Genomic DNA, 22,178 nt, shown 5'->3' on the forward strand with positions numbered 1-22,178 from the left:
ACAAGGAGCATCTTGGGATAAACTCCCAACAAAATGGCCGGACTACCTTGATGACGCAGTTCACGCTCTAAATCACCGTTTATTACCAGCACTAAAATTTTCTCCTAAGGAATTGCTTCTTGGCCTTGTGCCGAACACACCACAAACAAGGATTGAGGACAGTGCTTCAACACTTAGGCAATCGGACGTGTTGACGCAGATAGCATATGTGGAGCAACAGCGTCTGGACGGTTATGAGGAGACGGTCCGCCACGCCATCAAGCGTAAAGCGGTGTTTGATAAGAGAATTCTGCAGAGAATGCCAGGTGAGGTTATTTTTAAAATCGGTCAATTGGTTCAAGTATACTGCAACGATTTAGATTATACATTCAAAACGGAACGGAAGTTAGTACCCAAATGGTCGGTTCCACGTCGAATCCAGTCAAGAAATCTCAATTCATACAAACTGGAAACGCTGGAAGGAAGACCGATACAAGGAGAATTTAGCGCAAGACGCTTGAGAGCATTCATTCCCAGGACGGGCACTCAGTTGGCGAAGAAGCAAGAAATATACGAAGCAGAGAGAAGGAAAAAAGACGAAGCAGAGAGTGGAAGAGAGGATAAAGATAATGATGAAGAAGAGGAGGAGGAAGACGAAACGGAAGAAGATGATGAAAGTGAAGATGGATTGGTAGAAGGGGAGGAGAGTGGAGAATAGAGTGGAGGAGTGGTGTCGAGGGCAGCGCCGGTTCTTATTAGGGGGGTGCATGGACTAGGGGTCTCATGGGTAGCAGAGACGAAGAGAAGAGTCTCACGGCTGTTTCCGAGGCTTAGTTAGACAAGGTTGACGATTCAGCACAGAGTACAGTAGCACATCATCACTCCATCAGCTTAGCACCACGAAGCCAGTTTGTCCCATCACACCGACATCTATTACCTCCGTGGACAGGTGAGCAATGCGTTTCCTGCACGGCCAACTGTCACTCATGAATTCACAGTTCTCTTCATCACCAGTGAATTCAAGGAGGCCACGGACAACTACGCCAACTGTCCAGCGAGCTTGATGACGCATTTGTATTCTCACATATCCTGGGTGAACTTGCGCGGAGCATGGAGACCTCCCTATGGATGATGACCAATTTCCCTCAACAGAGCGAGCCTCAGCACTACTAGTGAGTAGCTGCATTCTATCATAGCTTTCATCTAATGACTCGGCAGTGGCGAGCTGTTGTTGGATTGACAGCACTGGTGACAAGTTGATCGAGCTTGTGTCGCTCAAGCGTGCTAAGTCTGATTTTCTCTTTCTCTTTAATACGTCGACTCCCTTCCGCTCAACCGGACCTCCTCCGATGACGTTTTCCCCCTTGATAACAAGGGCCTTGCCATCTACCAATGGATTCAAGACATCGCTACTGCAGAACGGTGCTGCGATGAAGCTTGGAGAATTAATTCCGAGTACGAGTCTGCAGTTGCCATGCTTGCCCAACTGTTGGTAAGATCGGCCGCGCTTTAAGATATTCAAGAGGCAAGCGGAACTAGCGCGCAGTGAACCAGAGTTGATCAATGCCCTTACATACCAATATGTGAGTCGATGTGAGGGCATTGGCTATTTCTGATATAACAGGCAGTTTACAGGCAAGTACAGCCACTGTCGCACCCATAGTGAATTAGGCAAGAAGTTCCCTCACCTCCGGCAGTCCATATGCGACGAGCTCGCTCAAACTTTGACAGAGATCAGATTTGGTAAAGCTTTCCGCAGCGTCCTCTGGATTCTGGGTGAGTATGTCCAAGGCCCATCAGTCATTCAAGCCGCATTCCAGAACATCTGCAAAGTGCTTTGCTAGATCCATATTCTTGCGAGTGAGCAGCAGTTACTGGACGATGCTGGCGGAGAGGAAAACAAGGAGGACAAGAAGGTCGAAGGAAGCAGGCTGCCAAAGGTTGCTAATGGGACATGTGCTATGGAGACCGTGTACACCAGTGCCAAGAAACTCGCGTTGTGGTTCGCTGACCTTGCAAACGGCTGGCCAAAGGTCAGCTCTCCGTGCTGAGGTACATACCACTGTTAATGTTCTATAGCATTCACTGACTCCCACCCAGTGAACGTTGATCATGACATCTATTATCCGCGTCGGCCAGTTGAAGTTTGTCAGTACCGATCGACAGGGATTCCAATGACGTTCTTGAACCTCACGCTCATTCAGCATCAGAATTAGTTCTGCAGCAAGGTTATGAACCGGCGGTTCCAAGTGAGGTTCTGATAGGAATAATCCTGACGATAATGGCCCAGATGTTATTGAGCCAGATGTCAATGTATCATGGGAGAGACATACTGAAACTGTTGCGCTCACCATTGCTTTCGTTCTGACTTGTCTACATGTTCTTGTGCATTTGCCATTTACGAGGACCCATAGTAGTCAGTAACAAGCACTGCGGAAACGAGATTTTAGGCAGACCCTAATCAGAGGGAGACGGCGCGTGTAACACGACTCTAAACGTACCTAGCTTGTAATCAGACATAAATCCGAGATGTCGCAAATTTTGCATCGCTCGCTCCGGAGCAACACATGTAAACAGACACTTTTTCCAACTTTGTCAACACGTCTATTCGGACCCCGTTTATTCTCTTCAAATACCTGCAATTCCACCACTAATCAACACCGCATATTCAATATTTTGACGTCTGTTTAGGTCGCGCTTGAAGCAAAGTAAGTTTTTCAAAAATTTGTCTAAGTCCCCGCGTTACAACCTGCTCTACTAGTACGGGAGTTTTTGCTCACGTGACTGCATACAGTCCGACATGTCTAGATATCGATATCGTTATGTCCTCTTAGACCATACTACTCAACACATCCGAACCCTGTATCAATCGACCAACATGGCTCCCCCTGTACGCTGCTACTGCAAAGTTACAAAGTGCAACGGCATTCTTGTTCCACCTCACGTTTTTCGCTCGCATGAGCGCTCTGACTTACGCCAACGAACTCTTGCTGATCAGGCCAACTTTGCCTGGCGTGTCGGGCAACGCATCATCTCACAGGGTGATGCAGATATTGAGCCAGTTCCTCGAGGATTTTCAGTTCCGTTACATGAACCTCCCCCTCCCTTGTCTCCGGAGTTTCGTGACCCTTTGGAGGATGTTGTATTGGATTACGGGGCACTTACAGATGTAGATTTGGTATTGTGACATCCAGCGGCCCTCTGCCCAACCTTGGTCCTAACATGCGCAGTCCCGAGGCTCTTATTGCCGCTGTTGACCACTTTGACGCGTATAACAATGCGACAGCTGGAGAAGACCACACGGATCTTTCACACCTCCCTCACCATCTGCTAGTAATATACGCACTTGTCTCGTGGCTTCACCTTCAGTTTCACCTTCCACAAGTTGCATGCAATGCACTCCTTGCGATACTGGCTTGCATTTTACTCTCGATTGCACCCGCCATCGACACTCCTTTTATAACGCTTCAATCCAGCAATCGGGTACTTGGTGTGGACAAGACTATCTACACTCTTCCTGTTTGCGCTTCTTGCCACGAAGTTTTCCCTCCTGCTGGTTCAGTGCATACCGTGGATACCTGTCTGATCTGCCTCGATGATCTTTTCCTGTCAGAACACACTCTGCGGGGTAACCAACGAGCAGTCAGGTCCCCGGTGATAAAATATCTTATCTCCCACTCTCCGGACAGCTGAAATCTCTCTTGAAGATACCTGGCTTAGAAGCACTACTGGATGGCTCGCCTTGAAGTGTTTGCGCTTGTGCTGTAAGTGCATTGTTTGAGGTCGTAATATTACTACAAAACTGTTGTATGCTTTCAGACAGATGCAGCAATTCACTGGCACTGGCAGTTCTACCCTGTGGACCCGAGTACTGCATGTCTCCAGTTTGGTCCTGGAAAAGCAAGCCGCCGCATTGGTATGGGTATGTTCCCGCACCGTGTGATTGATGAGGTCGTGCGAACTGATTATATTCATGGTCGTGGCCTCCACCTGGTGCCAAGGACTGCGAGCGAGAACGCGGCTCACTGCCTGATGAGAAAGGAGTGTGCAAGTTTCCATGACCAAGGTATGGTGTACTGGCCGGCTGGGGGTTCATATAATTATTGACACCGTGCATAGACAGGGAAGGTGTACGCTGCTCGTTGTGCCTGGGGATGAATGGGGTTTTCTGGTAGGTTGTTATTGCCCAACGGTCTTCCCATATTCTCATTTACACCGTCTTCCCCTGGCTAATAATATGTGAGTTTTCTGTGTTCACATTGAATTGATTCTGACAAGTTTACCATTGCAGGATTGGGCAGCCGTGGTCCACTGAAGTACTCATCGTGCTGTGGCAAGTCGTCATTGAGCAAGTTGAGTGGGGACGGCCCAGGATGAGGCTGGCCAAATTGGTGTGGACCACTCATTTGAGACTGGCGGTCTTGACTAATGCCGTGTTGGTTAGGATACATGGGGGCACCGCTAGGGCGTCTCTGTGGGCCTTGGGATCCATGCATCGTGGATGTGGGGTGTGGAGAACAAAGGGAAGAGCGAGCGAGAAGCTATGGGCAAGTGCATGGCAAATCCTAGGAAGCATATGGAGCATATGGACCTCTTGTACTATATCCTTTGCAGAGTCTAATCAGAACTATTTGTATATGTATGCAGACATAATTCAGATGTGCAAGTCGTGTTTTCCGATATGATCCTATTGTCGGATTAGATACACAGATAACTAATCTACCTCTGCAAAATTTATGTGTCCAGTGTCGGATTAGAGCCAGCACTGTGTACCTCTCGCTAGTCTAGCGCTTCGGGATTTGCGTTGTATGCGATGTCTGTTTATATTCCGCATATATGGTCTGTCCCTACACTAATCCGGCCTGACTATTTTCTTGTTTCCGCAGTGAGTGAAGGTGGCTATCCCTATCTACTGTCTTACACTTTTTTGATGTCCACTTAAAGACTTTTAACATCAATTTTCTAATGGGCTTGGCATCAGGCCTTCAAGATAAACTCATAATGAACTTCAGGACGCATTGTATTTCCTTTTTCATCACATCAGGAAAAACCCCCTTTTCATATTGGGGACAATTAGAGCAGATTGTATCAAACATAATAAATCCTCATCGTTTTCTCAAATGCGTGCCAAAAAGACCCAATATTCGACAGTCTGAGCCAATGTGCGCATCGAAAAAAAAATTCAAATGCATCGGAGAAAATTTTTAGATACATGATGACTAGGGCCGGCGTTGCCAACTATTTACCTTGCTCCGGCGACTCTAGCGCTTCCCCAATTTTATTCGGGAATACGAGGCTGTCGAATACTAGTACTACAGTCCTAGAAAATACGCTAGAAAAATAGGAAATAAGACACGCTTCGAGATACAAGTATGATTATGAGTGCAGTGGAAGGCACTGTCCCTCTTTTAGGCTTTCGAACCACTCGCGTCTGAGTCAGTCTCGGGGGGATTTTTCGGTCGGTCCAAGTCTTTGTCGTCGTTGATGTGCAGGTATTTGTAGTTAGTATTGTGGTGGACCGCACCGAGCCTCAGAATGGTTACGTTTTCCGCGGTTGCTTGGAAAGTATTGGATTTTCCAATGACGCACGGTGAACTGAATCTCCACGATGGAACCATTGAGAGCGGTATTAACTTGGCGTGGATGGGTTGAATAAGGTTGCCTTTTTCTAGAGGGCTCGTACCATCGACAATGTGATTTCCTGCATGTATCTGGGCGATAGGCGGATACACGACCTATGTACTATGACGAGTTTGGGCGGGAGCTCGCTACTCTCGTTGACGAATTCCAGTCCAGTAGTACCGCTGGAATGTTGCCAGATGGTTGGACTTGGTGAGTTCCGAAAGTTCACGGCATTTTCCGGATTTGTATAATTTTTTTTTTGCAAATCGAATCGATCGATCAGTTCTCTTATCATCATCTCGAGTATCATATCTGCGATGGCAGCTAGGGTACAAACTTACAGTTGAAGACTTTTCATGGGCTTTGATGGGTTGCGTGAGTGATTCGCTAGTTTCTCCTTGCCAGACAATGACCTCTCCATCTCTATTGACATTGCTTGCTATGAATTGCCGATCTCATGATACAGCCAATCTCGATTCTCGACACCCTGCTGCTATGCCTTCCATCTTCCTCAACACAATACCTGTCTCCAAGTCCCACAGACGAAGCATCCGCCGTCTTCTCGTCTTTTGACCTACTTACCTGATACTGATGGTGCCACAGCGGTGTCCCACTCTCAGGATGTGCGTGATCTCGTCATTTGACCTGCTTACTGACGCTGATGGTGCCGCGGTTGCGTCCCACTCTCAGGAAGTGTGTGATCTTGCCTTTTGACTTGCTTACCCGACGCTGACAGTGCCCTGGCCATGTCCTGCTCTCACATGGTGCGTGATCTCGTCCTTCGAGCTTCTTAGCAGACGCTGACGGTGCCACGGCCATTACTTTCAGGCCCTCTGCTTAGTGTTCCCCATCTTTCGTGCTCTACCATCAATGTAACTCAGCACTGAGCTTCTTGCCATCTACTGCCAACGGATTCATGCGCACGTTGCTTCCGGTGCCCTTCAGTGACCCACGCAGTTCATCTCATCTAGTATGTTCAACTCGTTGTATTGATTTTCTCGCTATTTTACTGACCGTGTATTGCAGTGGCTCCAAGGCCAACGTGGTGTGCGATCTCGAGACGGACGAGGCGTTGATGTTCCTTGACATTGACGCAATGCCAGAGTCGGAGGAGTAGTAGGTGACGAGCGCTAGTAGTAAAATTGACTAGGATTCGCCTGAATTTGATTTTTTTTCGCGATGTTCGAATTGGATCTAATGTGTGATTTATACTTTGGTATTGTAGTAATTAGGGTGAATTGTCTACAATTGGGAGGGGGACTAAAAAAATCATTCATATCAATCAAACGTATCGAATCCTCAACAATCCGCGAGAATTGTGTCAAATTAGGAATCACCGATTTCCCTGATGCACCGTGGATGCAAAAAAAATTGTCCACACAGCTGTAATGTTTAGACATTCACAGTTATCTATACGTTGAAAATACACAGTTCTGTCCACACTGTTCCAACATTCTTAACATTTCTCATCTTTCCTGAAGACATTTTTCCATTTTCCATTCTCCTTTGCTCCTCTATCAACATAAATTGGGTGTGTTTCCACTGAAATCAATCTACCAATATCATCCTAATCATTCTGGGCATGCTAGTATGGGTAGAAAAAAAGCCAAGAACCTCGCATTCACAAACAGTGCACCATACTTGCCCACTGAAGTCCTATGCAAAATTTTTCACATCTGCCTTCCAGAATTCCCGGATCTCACAGAATATGGCGATTTGATGGTACCATCACAGCTGGAAGCTCCCATTCTCCTCACTGGAGTATGTCGGAGATGGAGGGAGATTACTGTGGGCACACCCAGTTTGTGGTGCAAGTTATCATTGCAAGCCTACTCTGAAGAGGAGGAGGAGTGGCAGGAGAGGGCCTTGGGTTATGACCTGTGGCTCAAGCGATCACAAGGATATCCACTCTCATTGGCTCTCGATTGCTATGAAGATAATGCAGCCAGGCTACGAGTTCTTCTTCAGCCTTACATCAGTCAAATCTCTTCCCTCTGCATCAATATTGATTCTGAAGCTGAAGAGCCTGAGCTTATGTTAAAGGACCTCACAATGCTTCAGGAGCTAATCATGTGTACAAGTGCAGTACCTTTGGCGGAGCTCATCAGTCACCTTCCATCCACTCTGGGTATTCTCCATGTGAGGAGGTTTCATCACGATACACTTCTATTCAACCACCATCTCATAACTTCCTGCAATCCTGTATGGTGCCGCCTGACAAATATCACAATCGATGCTGAACAGTCAAATGCAGTACTTCCACTTGCTCCAGCTAGCACCCGACCTTTCATCATTATCAATCTGCATATCGATCTCAAAGATAGAGGCCTTAAAACCATTCATGCACACTAGACTTCAATCCTTGCGTATCAAGGGATATACACCCCACACAAGGTTATCTGATCTCTTCGATGCTCTCTCACTTCCCAATTTACGCATCCTGGAAGTTTACAATGCTTCACCCCTGGCCTCATCAGGAATTCAAGGCCTTCTTGGCACGATCAAAGCATCATTTGGAGAGCTTGTTGTTGGGTTCTGGAGCGGCAACAACAGAGGGGCAGCTATTAGAATACAAGGCCCTTATTCCTTCTCTTGAAGTAGTGGCTGATCCTAGTTGGCATGGCATATTTGGACCATTGGAATGGGATATTTCTCATCTAAGTTAGGCTTCAAGCAGTTTAGGTACACATCACATGCTATGCAGGACAGAAGTAATGAATGTATATAGGATGTTCGTAGCTACAAGATATATATATAAAAACAGAAATGGAAGAGTTGAAATGGAAGAGTTTTTTTCTTTTTTTTTTCAGATACACGAATCCATCTCAAACTCAGATCATATTCTGCTCAACAACAATTAGCATGCAACTTCAAAAACAGAAGGCACTCTAGCGCACACCCGCAAGAGCAGCATCAAACATGCCCAGCTCTCCATGATGCATCAGTCTATCAATGGGCTAAAGATGGGCTTTGCGATCCACTCAGCAGGTGTATTGCACAGCACCTTGATCAAAAGTCATCATAAGAATGGAGACTATACCAGGTAAGCTACCTACCTTATCTTGAAGTACATCGATACTTATGGTTCTCTTTTTTTATTTAATACATGGGAGACAGTAGATTATCGGGCACATCGGCTGCACATTATGCTCGTAGTAGGCAAAGCCTTGGTGTGATTTTAGGGTTAGGGCTTATCTATATATGGAAATCCGTCCCAGGACGGACCCTAACCCTAAGATCTGTAGTACTAGTGTAGACTTGCGTCCTCGATCTTGACTTCGATATCCCATGCAGAAGGGCGCTCTGGGGGTACCTGTGCTGAGTTAATGGCGGAGTAATGGATGGAGTGTTTGCCTGCAACCCCTGCTACAAACGAAAGCGAGGAAAATCCAGAAGAAGCGCAGGATGATGGCGAATGGGCATCCGGGGGCTTGTATTGACAGGCCGGCGGAGTAGGTATTGGCGATATTGTTGGTGCTATTCCTGAATTAGTACATGCTACAAGGAGGTATTCACGCATTCTTACATAACAGAAAAGCGCAAAGGACGAATTGGTCAAAGCGACCCCAAGGAGAGAGAACTTGCTTGATTGGGCGCCCGTTGAGCCGTCTGCAAATACGACGATATGTACGGGATCTGTGATTGTCATGAGCGCTGCGCCAAGGCTCTTAATGAAGCAGATGCGGATGAACAGGCCGAAGAATGTAAGCAGGAATACGCGCATGGGCGGCGTATCAGCCGATAGCCGGCAATTATAATCTGCTGCTACAGGAACCTACTAGTGGATAAAGGTTACAAGATTTAGCGCCCGATGTGATATAGGAGGCATGGACGCGTACCATGCTATACCCGACAAAACATGAGATGAGGCGCACATGCCAATGATAATGTGAGCGGAAGGGCGCTGGGATTGATGTTGGCGAGCGTTTGACCTGCAGGGATGACTATTGTTGTAGAAAAGCCGAGCCAATACGTGATCAGTGAGATAATGTATATATAAACGAAAATCCACGCACTGAGTGAGCGCAATGAGGACTGAGTAGGTTGTGCCGCCGAAGTATCTCGCGTTGAAACAGGTGACAGTCACGATGCGGAGACCAATTATGCGGTTGGGGGCAGCGTTGCAATACCGCCAAGAGCGCCAAGGCAGAGAATATTTGCTACATCGTTGTTTGAGAGAATGAGCATGGCATATGGTGAGCGACATACCTAAAACTGAAAGTGAAAATGGACTGTGCAAGTACCCCAGTAGCGGTGGTGGTCGACGCCGTATTAACGGATTTATGCGAAGATAAAGGAAAGGGGACATGAAAAAACCAATATGTTGGATCATGATCGGACTGACCACGACATGAGAAGGCTACATCGGACTCAGGACAGGCATACGAGCGCAATACAGTATACGCACCTGTTCCGGTACACGCACTCTACTCCGCGGGCCTCGACGTCACTGGTAAAGAGACCCTAAAGAAATGGACCGTGTATGCCAAAACGACTTGCGATCACACAATCTGACACTATCTCGGGAGTGGTGGCAGAGAATAAGGCGATGTACGGTGCTGGTGGTGTGCGTGGAGGCAGAAGAAATGTGAGTGAAGACGAGGCTTGAGTAGTTTGCAACCGAAGGGAAGTGGACTCGGCTGGGCTTGATAATCAATTACTTCATAGAGTCAGGCAATTCAGCTCAAACATGCACAAATAATAAAGGCGAAGTGATTTACATGAAATCATCGTATGTCCCTATAATTCCGAAGATCCTGGCTACAAGATCGAGTTCAAAATACATCCCTCCACACCTATCCTATGCCTGTCGATTTTGGCCTGTCCACGCGTAAATCGCTTATTTCGATCTGGAACTTGCCAAAGAAATGAAATCATTCTTCGACCATGAGCGACTGCGGTACTTGGCCTTACCAATGATCCAAGGTGGCTGTCTGGTGTTAACACCATTGAGTGGGTAACCTGGCAATCTTAAGAGTTGAGGCGCTTACACGAAGATTGCGACAGTCCAAGGCAAGTGGAAGGTTGCAAAATGAAGCGTTTTGTTAAGCAATGAGGCGTAGAACTTGAACTGCGTGGAAGTAGATAAACGCACCTCGACCAGTTCAACGCCGTTTTAATTTTCAAAATCAGGAGAGATGTCCAAATTGTCTTCTGCGGAAGTCCTCTCTGTGCCCATTACCAGGCAGAAAAGATGACCTTGCCGCTCTCACTGATCCCAACGCGGGATTTGCACCTAGACTACGACAATTGTGTTGCGACCGGCCGGTATGTATCAGATATCTTGTCAGTAGAGTGCGCCTCACCAGCTACTATAATAATAGAGGCGGAGAATAGTGCGTCTTCTGATGACTCTCTCAAGAGGAACTCGACGTCTTACGCATGGAGGCTAATATCCGGGGCCTTCTCCAGGCTGTAATGCCGCGAGTGAACGCGTCTTGCTGTTGGTTCTTAACTCAATGTGACTGCAGTGCCCGCAAAACTGAACCAGAATCACACATCCATCCCTGCGCATTACTTGCCAAAAATCCGTACCCACCCGCATCAACGCTAGCGCAAGCAATCATGCATTCTTCCGCGCTCCTCACAGACCTCGTCGTAGTACGAGAATAGTTTCATGAAACCGTCCCGCAACCGCAACGTCCAGAAGTCACCGCAGGATACTGGAAGTTTACGAAGCAGAATTGTTATGTCGGCTCTACTGAGTCTACTCACAGGCTCAGGAATCAGAGAGGGGTCTGATAAAAGAGCCAGATCCTGATGCTATGTACAGAAGTGATGGTCGATCATCAGCAGCTGATGATGCCGTGAGTCAAATGATCACCTGTCGAAGCCCTGACTAACGCGCAATTATTCGCAGGGATTTGAGAAAAGCCTAGCACAAGCGCTCTGCAGTTGAATTAAGCAGAAAAGCACATCAGCCATGGAGAATTGCAAGTATTCGCGGTTCGCTATTGGTAAGTCAAACTCTAGGCATCATCCACGCATCTTTCTGATCTGCTGACAGCAAATGAACAACGGGGGTGACGACGGCATCGATGACGCCGAGGAGGCCGAAGGGTGGCAGGGAAACCCACGTCGAAAACTATGAAGATCAACATGCGCAATGGCAGCGCTGAATGTGCGCCATTCAACCACCTTTGCACCAACTTGTAAACGTGTCCTTCAAAGCCCAACCTCCCCGATCCAGAGTGCATTCTTTCTGCAGCTCTTGTGCTCGGCCCTCAAACATTCAGCGTCCTGAAGTCTACATGTCGAATATGGTAAGAACATCTACGCGCACACATCAGTATCCTAATCGATTAGAAACAGACCGCAGAGCTGATTAAACTGGGTGGTGGCTTCTGGGATGGCGGCCTGGCAGTATTAGAAATTTGCCTTCACCGCCATCTCAGGAGGAAGGCGCGGCTGAGGAAGAAGAGCGGGAGAGGGAAGCGACATCTACGTTGGAAACACAAGGGTGGAGAACGGGTACGGCCTATATGCATGTGTGTATTTTCCGCGTGCTGACCGTCAGTTAGTCCCACCGCAGACCATGCATTCCATGTCTCTCAGCTGGCCATCATCCTCGATCGGACAAGTTCATTGCTAGAAACCTTTGCAGCTGGACTCAGGGATGAACGCTTCGATCCTGAATCGTCAGAGTAAGTTGAACAACATGCATTTGTCATTCTCTAACAAAGCAGCAGATACCCTATGATGACACGTTTTTTCGCTCACCTGTGCCTTTATTTATGGATGATCGACATTCCAGTTCTGCCGCAAGTCATTCTCGAGGCTTACCTACAAGTTTTGGAAATGAGAGTTTCTCCTTGGTCGTTTTGTTCCGCACTAATCTCCCTCTCAGGCTACAGGCCAACTAGCCATGTATGTCGGCGCACTAGGAGATGTTCTTGACTTCGCTCGAACTGACTGCGGACATTAACGAACGTCGATTAGCATTGACTCGTGCACGAGAACATCATGATGGTGTAAACGTTCACAGGGTGGCAGTCGTCACTACTGAGCGAACTATCGATAGAGCGTTTGAGGTTGGTGGGACTCGCATCTCACGAAACTCGTACGCCGAACACTACTCGCAGCTTCCACCCCAAATGAAGAGACTGCTCCCTTCTGTCATTGCATTGCAGGCCACTCACAGTGAGCGCTTGAGCAGCCGTGGCAAACGACGAGCAAACGATTATACTCCAACAATAGGCATCTGCCCGTATGTTACGGACGCAAAACAATGTGATTGCAACATTGTTTTCATTATCTACGTACTCGATCTCACTATATTGACTACACACAGAACTTTTATCCATATCTCACCAGGCCTGGCGATAAGCAGTTTCTACTGGCTATGGATCGCGATCCATCACACATTCATTCATTCATTATGTAATGTGGTGTTCGCGTTCGGACTGGACGTGATTGGTTGCCGGATCCTGCGGAACGCTGGGTTCTCTGCAAGAAGTTTATTCCAATATAAGCCTCAGAATGCACGACACACAGTCCCCGACGCGGATCATTCGGCAAACCTGACAGAATGACAATGCGCTGTGGAGCTGAGCTTAAACTCGCTTTCCAGTTCATGACGGCCTCCTCCGCCCTCCACAGCCTGCTGCGCACACTCTGCCAGTTCGTTGCTGTCAAGTTTCGCAGCACTGGATAAGCTTAGTCGAGGAAAAAATAAACAGCATAGGGACTACATACGAAGAGCGTTGACAAGGTTGGCCTGTCGCCACATCTTGACCTCCTTGTATAGTAACCAGAGAACTCTGAACTCTTTTCTCAATCGAGCGATGGCTCGAGGTCTGCACGAGAGTCGCTAAAGCTACGTTGATCTCTGAGAACTGATGCTCGCATGCAGACTGAATGTAATTGATTCCCGCATCCTGCGGAACGCCCGAGTCGCTGAAAAAGGTGTATTGTAAGGAGCTTAAACTTGAACGGGGTCGTCACTTACCATGGAGACAGCTGGCGCCCAGCGTAAGTAGATGGCAGAGATGAGATATTGCTGTCAGTATCGACATCTGATCGGCCATCAGCGTTCGACACCATGGCGCTCTCCGATCGCCCGAGACTCTCGGCGGCACTGGAATAAGATCCCAATTTGAGCGTCGCCTCACTCTCCGCCTCCCGTACATGATAGTTTCCTCTGCACGCCAAATCTTGGTGCCTGATACAGGCACTTCGTCGTGCTCGACATAATCATTCGGAATGCTGTATAATGTCAGTGAGGCAAACACGACGTAGGAGACGCGTACGAGGAGTATTGAGTAGGTAGATCTGTGTCTACAATGTGACCGCTGGGTCCGCCTTTCAGGTCAATTACTAGGGAGGAAGTCTGACTCATCGTGCACGAGGTTCCTGAGATCATCGGATGCTAGATTCGACTTCTGCGTGTTCTCGACAGCTCTGCACGGCGCTGGCGCTGGTGTTCTGTTATCCTCGGATCCAAGTCTGGGTTTCTAAGAGGATAAGTACGCAAGGCAAGTTTGGGAGCGATATCAGCAAGATCTCGCCTTTGCAAGGGTGTCATCGTCGCTATTATAAATTGAGGAATCAATGATTTCCGGCTCCTTCCACCCAGATGGCTGTTTGCGTTTTTTCCTTTTGTCGGCTGCGCGCGTTTGCAATTGCGATGGTAGAACTTGTTGCGCGCTTCTTTGACGATGGGCGCTCCATCGTGATCGGGGCGAAATGTATTGGTAGGCTTGACCTGGCTTGACTGATCGGCAGTCCACGGTAGATAAAAGTCTAAAACCTAATACCATCAAACAACCACGTAACACAACATACCACAACACCGCTCACTACTCACTACTTACTCGCATGCGCAACCACAAGGTCCCTGAAGGGTGATGATTTTAGATTCCTGAACAGTCAATTTAGCACTGCGACAAATAGTGATGTAGCAACCAGTAATCGTTTCTAGATGCGAACCTGTATATCTACTCCATGGCAGCGGGCGCCAAACAGCCACGGCTCATGCTCAATCCCCACCCATACATCTGCAGCTCATAGCATATTTCAGAAAGGCGCACACGAGAAAGTGAAGGCAGATACCTTCCAGGCATCCAAGACGGCGCCGAAGAGACGGGAGACGGACGCGCAGGTGGTGGATGAGTGGGGAGGATGAGCCTCCGCGTTCACAGGAAAGATGCGTATCTGCATGCAAAGGGGAAGAAGAAAAATAAATGTGAGAGTTGCAAAGGGAACACTCGGTACAAGGCCCAATGCAGCGAGTTGATGCAAACCAAAAATCCGTGACGACATAGAAAGCCAACGGCAAAAAAGCGAAAAAAAGCGACCCACCTATCACGCCGTACATCATCTCAACAACTTGCCATCGCAAAGTCCTACGCGCCTGTTATGCATATACGAAATGCTTGCTCCTAGCCAAACTGCTCCTCTTGCTCGCCAGTTTGAATGAACGCAATCGCAAGCTCTGAGGCGCGACTATACTTGAAGGCGATATTCTGCGGCGAGAGCACTGATGACTGTTGAGAATCCAATTCGTCTGAATCTCCGAGGTCAAACATCGAAACGCATCCATTCTATAACGAGATTGTTAACGAGGAAGCCTGAATGACAGATACCTGTGAAAAAAACCATACCACCTGGCGCAACGAGCGAAACTGTTTGCGAAATCAGGATCCGCGTCCAGATTGTTTTTTATGACAAGATCTGGAGGATAGGAGACGTCAAGCTGAGCAGACTTCCACTCCATCTTGGCATTCGGTGAGCCGCAACTAGTGTTAGTGAGTGGTCGTCATTTGGGAGACAACTGGTTGGGACCTCTACCGCGTATATGGATCATCGTATGCTGGTGGTGCTCCACTCAGCATTGGAAGTGCAAAGTCCATTGCAGGCACAGCGCTTCCCCTCTGACTCGCAGGCGTGATTGCCCTGGAAGGAAGGGAAACTGGGGTGTCCATACGACAGACCGGGTCATGGTACACTGTGTTCCCGGATACTGCGATCTTAGCACTCGCGCTCGACATCGGGCGTTCTCCTGCAGGGGTATAGCCTACACCAAGCCTTTGGTCGAGCAAAGATTGGACTGCCACGGTGTCTTTATCTAATCTCCTGCGTTAGTTTGATCCGCTGCGAGATGACGAGGGTCCAAACCAGCCCCTTCGCAGACGATAGGAGTTACGCCAGCTGTCGGGTCTTACGACAGCTGGGTATTCATGGAGTCGTCATCTTGCGGGCAGCATGAACCGAGCTCCTGGGCGCGTACGCGGCGAGCAGTGAAGACTTTGAGTCCTCCAGGTCACTCATTGGGTAAGAAGCACTGCGGACGGATTTTTCCTTTTCATTAAGTATGGAGCGGTCGGTCTGAAGGTTTGGCGGGTGACAGTGGCCCTCGAAAAGGTGGGGGTGGAAGTAGGGGCGCGATGTGCTCGGGCAGAGAGGGATGACTTGAGTTGTACATGTGTGATCGGGGTATGTCTTCTAGTTTCTTCCTCATCTCCAATGCGGAGGAGCTCGCCAGGAAACATGATGCGGCCTAGCATTTCGCTGTTGGTGTGGGCAGGGATGCCATCACCACTGTACGCCCGTCCAAAGTGTCCAGGGCCAGGCAGGACGACGCCATAGTCTGCGGGAGCCTGGGAGAATTTTGTTCGATCGGGGCTAGCGCTTCTTACAATACGAGGTGGCGCAGCACCGGGGGAAAGAGAAGATACTGGACGTGGATGTCGTTCAGGATCAGTAGCGGTGGAGCAGGGCCAGCGGCCTAAGCCCAGAGCAAGGCAGACAAGCTGAGATGATGATGGATGGTGAAACCTAGTCTGCGTGCTGACTAATCTGTGGAAAGGGCCAATAGGAATCTTGGTGCGTAGCTCCTGCCCTTGGGACCCCTGGTCCAGCGGTGCTGCGACGGAGGAAAGAATCTGCTTCGTCATCACCGCTGTTACGAGGAGAGCCCAGACCAGCTGGACGGTTCTCCTCCTCGCCGGTTGCATCTGGGGTAAGAATATTCCATCCTGTTCATTAGGTGTGATGGCTTTGGAGTGTCGTCGACAGGAGTTCCAGCGGACTAACCAGATGAAAAACAGAGGCAAGATGATGGAAAAGATGATAGCACCGATGATAATACCGATGAGGGCTCATTTAGATAAGGCAATTGCGTTCGAAGAGTGATTTGATGTGGTAGAGGTGGAAAAGGAAGGGGATGTGGAGGCAGAGACAAATGAGGCAGATGTAAATGATACGATGGTAAAGAGGAAGTAGGTGTCGCAGAGGACGTTAGGGTGAAGGTAGAGGATGTCGCGGTGGACGAAGTCGTTAGAGAAGAAGTTGAAGCTGCTGGCGAGGTGAGACCACCGTAAGTCCAAGCGCCGTCACCCGCCTGAGGGAATCTGGAAGGCAAGGATGTCAGTACATAACTTCATTAGCGAAGGTTGCCTGCCCCCAGCATGGAGGTCGGACGCACAGTATGAGATGTTCCCCTTTTGGTCTAGTAAAACATCAGCTGTCGTACTTTCTGGATGTGCGAAATAATCACAAAATAGTAGAAGCTTCCACTCTTGAAGCTTGATACCCCAGTCGTAATCGATAGCACCATAACGCTTCAGAACAAGTCATCGGCAAAGCTCATCACCAAGCCACTGCATGCCACGATTTCGTACCAAGTGCTTTGTTGTGCCTGTTCGATCGCAACTTGAACTTTAAATTTTAACTAGCAGACTTTCCGTTCTTAGGATTGACTTGATGAGAAATAATGTTCTGAGTCGGGGAGGGCGATTCACCCTAGGGCGGCGCGCACCTAGTACTATGGCAGTCCTGCGGATGCACATGTGTGCAAAAGTCCGGTAAATAGAGTTCAAAGTTGGTGGCTCGCTGTCATGAAGGTAGTAATTAATTATAACTTTAGCTTTTGCGCGCGTCCACAAATAAATATACATAAGTTGATTCCAAATATAGAAGGTCCGCTTCAGACCACGCTCCGCTGCGCTCGCGCCTCACTGGTGCACTCATCATGAGTATGTGATATTCAGGCGTTTTCAGATGACGCCGCCGCCGCCTCTATAAGTGATAATCCCACCCACTTAATGGTCTTGCTTATGACGACACCACTGGTACTGCTTCTCTTCACAATACATCCTCCCGTACAGCCAGATTTCTGCATCTACCTTCCTGTGAGTCTGCTACAAGTATGTGATCGTCTGAGGTCAAGCGCTAACTAGATTTTTCAGGCCAGATTATGAACATCGCGCTAGATTTGATAGGTGTGGTCGTGATTACAATGCTGGAGGGTGAGATATGCAGCTGCAATACTCAGTGATATTGACTTGGCTCAAACATCATGCTAGTCATTGTGATCACTCAGTTGCACGCCATGTATCAGCATTCCAGAATGGTGCTGATAATTCTCATCGTCGCCTTTCTGGCTATCGCTGTTACCAATATAGTGGTAGCCGTAATAACAATGAAGCATTTTTCAAGAGGTAAGTTTACTTATGGATGACGAACTTTCAAAGTGCATCCAGCTCATTGACGCATTCCAGAGGAGCTTATTCTGTCTTGGACCTGTTGGCGCACTGTTGAATTCGAGGGACATGTGGTCCTTGTAGATTCCATATGCTGGATACTTGGCACTGGATGAGAGGTCCTCATGTGTACGATGTTTTAATTCGGAACGAGACCTTGAAGGTAAAGCTTTTCGATACAGTCGGTTAGTGCAGTTCGCCGCTCTTTGGCGTTCGTTACTGAACTGGATTACAGGTCTTGGTGAGGGCCCTGAAGGAAATTCCCCCGATAAGGACGCTCGAGGAATTCTGAAGAAGCTCCTTCGAGATCTTATGAAGCAAACTGGTATTCATCTCCTCATGTACTGCGTGCGGGGTGTGAGAGTGACGAAGGCGCTCTGCTGCAACTACGTTTTAGTCCGCTCCGAAGTGAAGGAGAGAGTTCCAATCGTTCTTGTCGCCAGGAGTTTAGAAGACAAAGGAGAGAAATGGAAGAATGGTGGAGTGATAACGAGCGATCCATCTCAGACTTCGGGATGACCTTTACTGGTCACGCATGTGTCACCACGGTGACTATCGATAAATATGCAGGGGATAAGCTCAAGCGGCGCCACAAACAGTCATGCCATTCCGTCTGTCGACTTATCGAGCAGTATCACCTGTCGGAAAGAGTTCAAACTCCACACTTAGATGTCGGCCGATGGCTACATGGCGCTATCCAGCAGGTATCAACAATGACCACAAGGTACGTAGTTTTGGGATACTCGTACACATATCTTACCAACATGATGAACAGGAAAAAAACATAAATATATCGTACTTGCTGAGGAGACAGCGGCAAGCGCTGGTTCACTCGCTAACCTCATGGTGGCACAGGAGGTAGCGCCCACAGCTCCCGACTTGCAACTCTGTACGCTGCAGTATATAGAGACTGTCGACCTGTATGACGAGATTTCAAAGGCATTCGAAACCATTCGATTTGAAGACCCGCATCTGGAAATCAAAGAGCACTCGATCCCTCCCGAAATGCGCGCGAGATGCGTAGTCATCAGGTGCTCCTTGTGCCCTATTTTACCAACATTGATGAGTAGGAACGAGGATCAAAGTATCATACTCGCTGGGGAGACAGCCGCGAGCGTTGGTTCACACGTAAACCTCATGGCAGGAGATGAAGCAGCGCCCATAGCTCCCGATCGCGACGTGCAACATTGCATGTTGCAATGTTCAGAGACTGTCGACTCCGATGACGAGACATGCGAGGCGATCAAAACCATTCGAGTCGAGGACCCGCATGTTGGAATCAAAGAGTGCCCTATCACTCCCGACATCGATGATGGGTGCGTAGTCTTCAGAAGTTCCTTGTGTCGTGCTTTGCCAACATTAATGAGTAGGGACAATGGAGTCGTACTCGTGGGGGAGAAAGCGGCAAGCGATGGTTCGCGCGGCAACTTAGTAGTGGGAGGCGGGGTAGCTGACATAGGACGCCGTATGCTGCAATGCTCAGAGATTGTCAACTCAGATGACGAAACTTCCGAGGCGCTCGAAAAAAACATTCCACTCGAGGACCCGCACCTGAGAATCAGAGAACCGACATTGATGAATCGGAATAATGATATCGTACTCGCTGGGAAGACAGCAGCAAGTAATGGTTCTCTTGTCAACCTCATGGAGGGAGATGTGGTAGCGCGCACAGCACCTGACGTGCGACGCCGTGTGCTGCAATGGTCAGAAACTGTCCACTTCGATGACAGGACTTCTTACGCCTCGTGGACCCGTGTTTGAGAATTAGAGGATACGCCATTATCCCTCCCCAAACGATTACAGGGTGCATAGTCTTCAGATTCTCTTCGTACCAAATTCGTCTAATTTGATTGGTAGGAACAAGATCCCAAGTATTGTGTTCTTTCGTCAACTCGACCTGCATATGGGAATCACAATGTTCCTTGTCCCTCCCAACATGTATGCAAGGTGCGTAGTCTTCAGGCGTCCCCTGTACCGCAGTTTGATTTTATCAGTAGGAATAAGCATACAATTATGATGCTCTTTTGGTAGACTGGAGTGAGCAAAAGCTTACTCGTCAACATGATGGCGAGAGAGAAGGTAGCGCACACAGCTCCTGACATGCGATGTCGTCTATTGCAGTGTACAGAGACCGTCGACTTGGATGACGAGATTTCCGTCGAAACGATTCGACTCGAGGACCGACATCTGGGCATGATAGAGTGCCTTATCCCTCCCAGAATGTGTGCAAGGTGCGTAGTCTTCAGATGCTCTTCGTACCATAGTTTGTCTAATTTGAACAGTAGAGACAAGTACGAGCTTGTCGTGCTCTTTTGGCAGACGGGAGCAGGCAAAGGTCACTCATCAACCTCATGACGGGAGAGGGGGTAGCATCCACACCTAACATTCAACGCCATATTCAATATTCGACTCGGATAACAAGAATTCTATGGTGTTTTCACGTCTTGAAGACCTGCATCTGAGCATCAGAGAATACCATATCCCTCCAAACATTGGTGTAAGGTGCGTAGTCCTCAGATGCTCTCCGTATCGTAGTTGTCTAACTTGACTAGGAACAAGCACAAAATTATCGCGCTCTTGTGGCAGACGGGAACAGGCAAAAGGTCACTCGTCAACCTGATGACGAGAAAGGAGGTAGCCCCTACAGGTCCTGACGTGCGACGCCGTATGTTGCAAAGTTTAGAAACTGTCAGCTTGGACGGCAGAATTTCTAGGGCGTTCTTTTTTTTCGAAAAAAAAAAGTCAAGATTTTTGTCTTTGAGAGATTTACTCCATATTAGGGCGTTCTTACGCCTTGAGGACCCGCATCTGAGAATCAGAGGATTCCCTATCCCTCCCAAAATGATTGCAAGGCGCGTACCCTTCACATGTACTTCGTACCATAGTTGTCTAATTTGACTAGTACGATCAAGTGTATAAATATCGTATTGTTGCGTCAGTCGGGAGCAGGCGAAAGCTCACTCGTCAACTTCATGTCGGGAGAGGAGGTAGCGCCCACAGCGCCTGACGTGCGACGCCGTATGCTGCAATGTTCAGAAATCATCAACTTGGATGACAAGACTTCTGGGGTGTCCTTACGCCCTAACGCCCTAAGACCCCGCGTCTGAGAATTAAAGAATATCCTATCCATCCTAAAATGGGTGCAAGGTGCACAGCCTTCAGACGCTCTTCGTACCATACTTGTCTAATTTGATTAGGAGGTTCAAGCATCAGGATACGGGAGCAGGAAAAAGCTCACTCATCAACCTCTTAGCGGGAAAGGAGGTGGCGCGTACATCTCCTGACATGCAACGCTGTACGATGCACTGGCGAGAGTATAACATCGGCTTCGGCGATACATCTTACAAAGTCTTTGATACCGTTGGACTCGAGGCACCGCAACTGGGAATCAAAAGTACCTCGAGTTTGTCGAGAACGCCTATCGGCTCATCAAACAATTGGATAAACAAGGCGGCATTGATTTGCTTTTATTCTGCGTTCGAGCCGGCAGAGTTACCGCTACGCTGCAGAGCAATTACAGGCTCTTTCACGAATTCCTCTGCGAGAAGAAGATTCCCATTGTCCTTGCGACCACTAATCTTGAAAGAGAGAAGAGGATGGAGGATTGGTGGGAGAGAAACAAGGGCGCATTCGACAACTATCAGATAAAGGTCGTTGGTCACTGCGTGCATCGCCGCCGCTAATAGATTGGACGGCAGACGCAAAGACCTTTATGAAGAATCGCGCGTCACGATCGGGATCCGTAACCTGGTTGAAAATTTTACTGCAAACGAGCAGAAGCAAGCTTGGTTAGGAGGGGATAATATTAATCTGTCCACGTCGTTGACACATAAGCTGAAGGAGTTACTTCAGGGGAATTCGTGCCTGAGAAGGAAGGATCTTGTCACTCATCTCACTAAGCGTTGCGTTATTTCTCGAGAAGTCGCAAAACGGTTGGCTGATATGATCAAGCACGATGTAGAAGCTACTTGACTTTACCCTTTCGACAACTTTATGCTCATCCGATTATGAAAATTTCCTTTGCCCTTGCCATTAATACGTCACACATGGATTTATGCTATGTACGTATTCCAGTACAATGCTCTCCATATGCGA

General features: G+C 48.3%; 8 protein-coding genes across 8 annotated transcripts; 6 read left to right on the forward strand and 2 right to left on the reverse strand.

The window, feature by feature from the left end:
- Positions 1 to 2,857: 2,857 nt before the first annotated feature.
- On the forward strand, positions 2,858 to 3,725 carry DFJ58DRAFT_737372 (uncharacterized protein; the record flags this gene model as incomplete). Its single annotated transcript, XM_041386931.1, has 3 exons — positions 2,858 to 3,162; positions 3,210 to 3,633; positions 3,687 to 3,725. The coding sequence occupies 3 exons, from the start codon at positions 2,858 to 2,860 to the stop codon at positions 3,723 to 3,725; spliced, it is 768 nt and encodes a 255-aa protein (XP_041235155.1).
- Positions 3,726 to 7,191: 3,466 nt separating this feature from the next.
- Positions 7,192 to 8,197, forward strand: DFJ58DRAFT_737374 (uncharacterized protein; the record flags this gene model as incomplete). Its single annotated transcript, XM_041386932.1, has 2 exons — positions 7,192 to 7,803; positions 7,856 to 8,197. 2 exons carry the CDS (start codon positions 7,192 to 7,194, stop codon positions 8,195 to 8,197), a joined length of 954 nt encoding a protein of 317 aa, XP_041235156.1.
- Positions 8,198 to 10,795: 2,598 nt separating this feature from the next.
- On the forward strand, positions 10,796 to 11,692 carry DFJ58DRAFT_848753 (uncharacterized protein; the record flags this gene model as incomplete). Its single annotated transcript, XM_041393675.1, has 5 exons — positions 10,796 to 10,869; positions 10,896 to 10,937; positions 11,073 to 11,202; positions 11,319 to 11,408; positions 11,609 to 11,692. The coding sequence occupies 5 exons, from the start codon at positions 10,796 to 10,798 to the stop codon at positions 11,690 to 11,692; spliced, it is 420 nt and encodes a 139-aa protein (XP_041235157.1).
- A 160-nt stretch (positions 11,693 to 11,852) lies between these two features.
- DFJ58DRAFT_875713 (uncharacterized protein) lies at positions 11,853 to 12,249 on the forward strand (the record flags this gene model as incomplete). Its single annotated transcript, XM_041394425.1, has 4 exons — positions 11,853 to 11,864; positions 11,914 to 11,964; positions 11,997 to 12,072; positions 12,119 to 12,249. 4 exons carry the CDS (start codon positions 11,853 to 11,855, stop codon positions 12,247 to 12,249), a joined length of 270 nt encoding a protein of 89 aa, XP_041235158.1.
- An 859-nt stretch (positions 12,250 to 13,108) lies between these two features.
- Positions 13,109 to 13,949, reverse strand: DFJ58DRAFT_875714 (uncharacterized protein; the record flags this gene model as incomplete). The annotated part of the gene is made up of 5 exons (XM_041394426.1): positions 13,851 to 13,949; positions 13,729 to 13,806; positions 13,550 to 13,678; positions 13,297 to 13,497; positions 13,109 to 13,247 (listed from the first exon to the last, which is right to left on the reverse strand). The coding sequence occupies exons 1-5, from the start codon at positions 13,937 to 13,939 to the stop codon at positions 13,109 to 13,111; spliced, it is 636 nt and encodes a 211-aa protein (XP_041235159.1). The 5' UTR covers positions 13,940 to 13,949.
- A 1,917-nt stretch (positions 13,950 to 15,866) lies between these two features.
- DFJ58DRAFT_875718 (uncharacterized protein) lies at positions 15,867 to 17,173 on the reverse strand (the record flags this gene model as incomplete). The annotated part of the gene is made up of 5 exons (XM_041394427.1): positions 17,099 to 17,173; positions 17,027 to 17,050; positions 16,636 to 16,942; positions 16,395 to 16,577; positions 15,867 to 16,327 (listed from the first exon to the last, which is right to left on the reverse strand). Exons 1-5 carry the CDS (start codon positions 17,156 to 17,158, stop codon positions 15,867 to 15,869), a joined length of 1,035 nt encoding a protein of 344 aa, XP_041235160.1. The 5' UTR covers positions 17,159 to 17,173.
- Positions 17,174 to 18,174: 1,001 nt separating this feature from the next.
- DFJ58DRAFT_875721 (uncharacterized protein) lies at positions 18,175 to 18,744 on the forward strand (the record flags this gene model as incomplete). Its single annotated transcript, XM_041394428.1, has 2 exons — positions 18,175 to 18,268; positions 18,319 to 18,744. The coding sequence occupies 2 exons, from the start codon at positions 18,175 to 18,177 to the stop codon at positions 18,600 to 18,602; spliced, it is 378 nt and encodes a 125-aa protein (XP_041235161.1). The 3' UTR covers positions 18,603 to 18,744.
- Positions 18,745 to 18,854: 110 nt separating this feature from the next.
- On the forward strand, positions 18,855 to 21,766 carry DFJ58DRAFT_875726 (uncharacterized protein; the record flags this gene model as incomplete). Its single annotated transcript, XM_041394429.1, has 7 exons — positions 18,855 to 19,399; positions 19,454 to 19,497; positions 19,567 to 19,763; positions 19,814 to 19,887; positions 19,941 to 20,030; positions 21,281 to 21,477; positions 21,534 to 21,766. The coding sequence occupies exons 1-7, from the start codon at positions 18,927 to 18,929 to the stop codon at positions 21,764 to 21,766; spliced, it is 1,308 nt and encodes a 435-aa protein (XP_041235162.1). The 5' UTR covers positions 18,855 to 18,926.
- Positions 21,767 to 22,178: the final 412 nt, after the last annotated feature.

The sequence above is a fragment of the Suillus subalutaceus genome (genome assembly GCF_016647625.1).
Source record: "Suillus subalutaceus strain FC151 chromosome Unknown DFJ58scaffold_350, whole genome shotgun sequence".
Lineage (NCBI taxonomy): Eukaryota > Fungi > Basidiomycota > Agaricomycetes > Boletales > Suillaceae > Suillus > Suillus subalutaceus.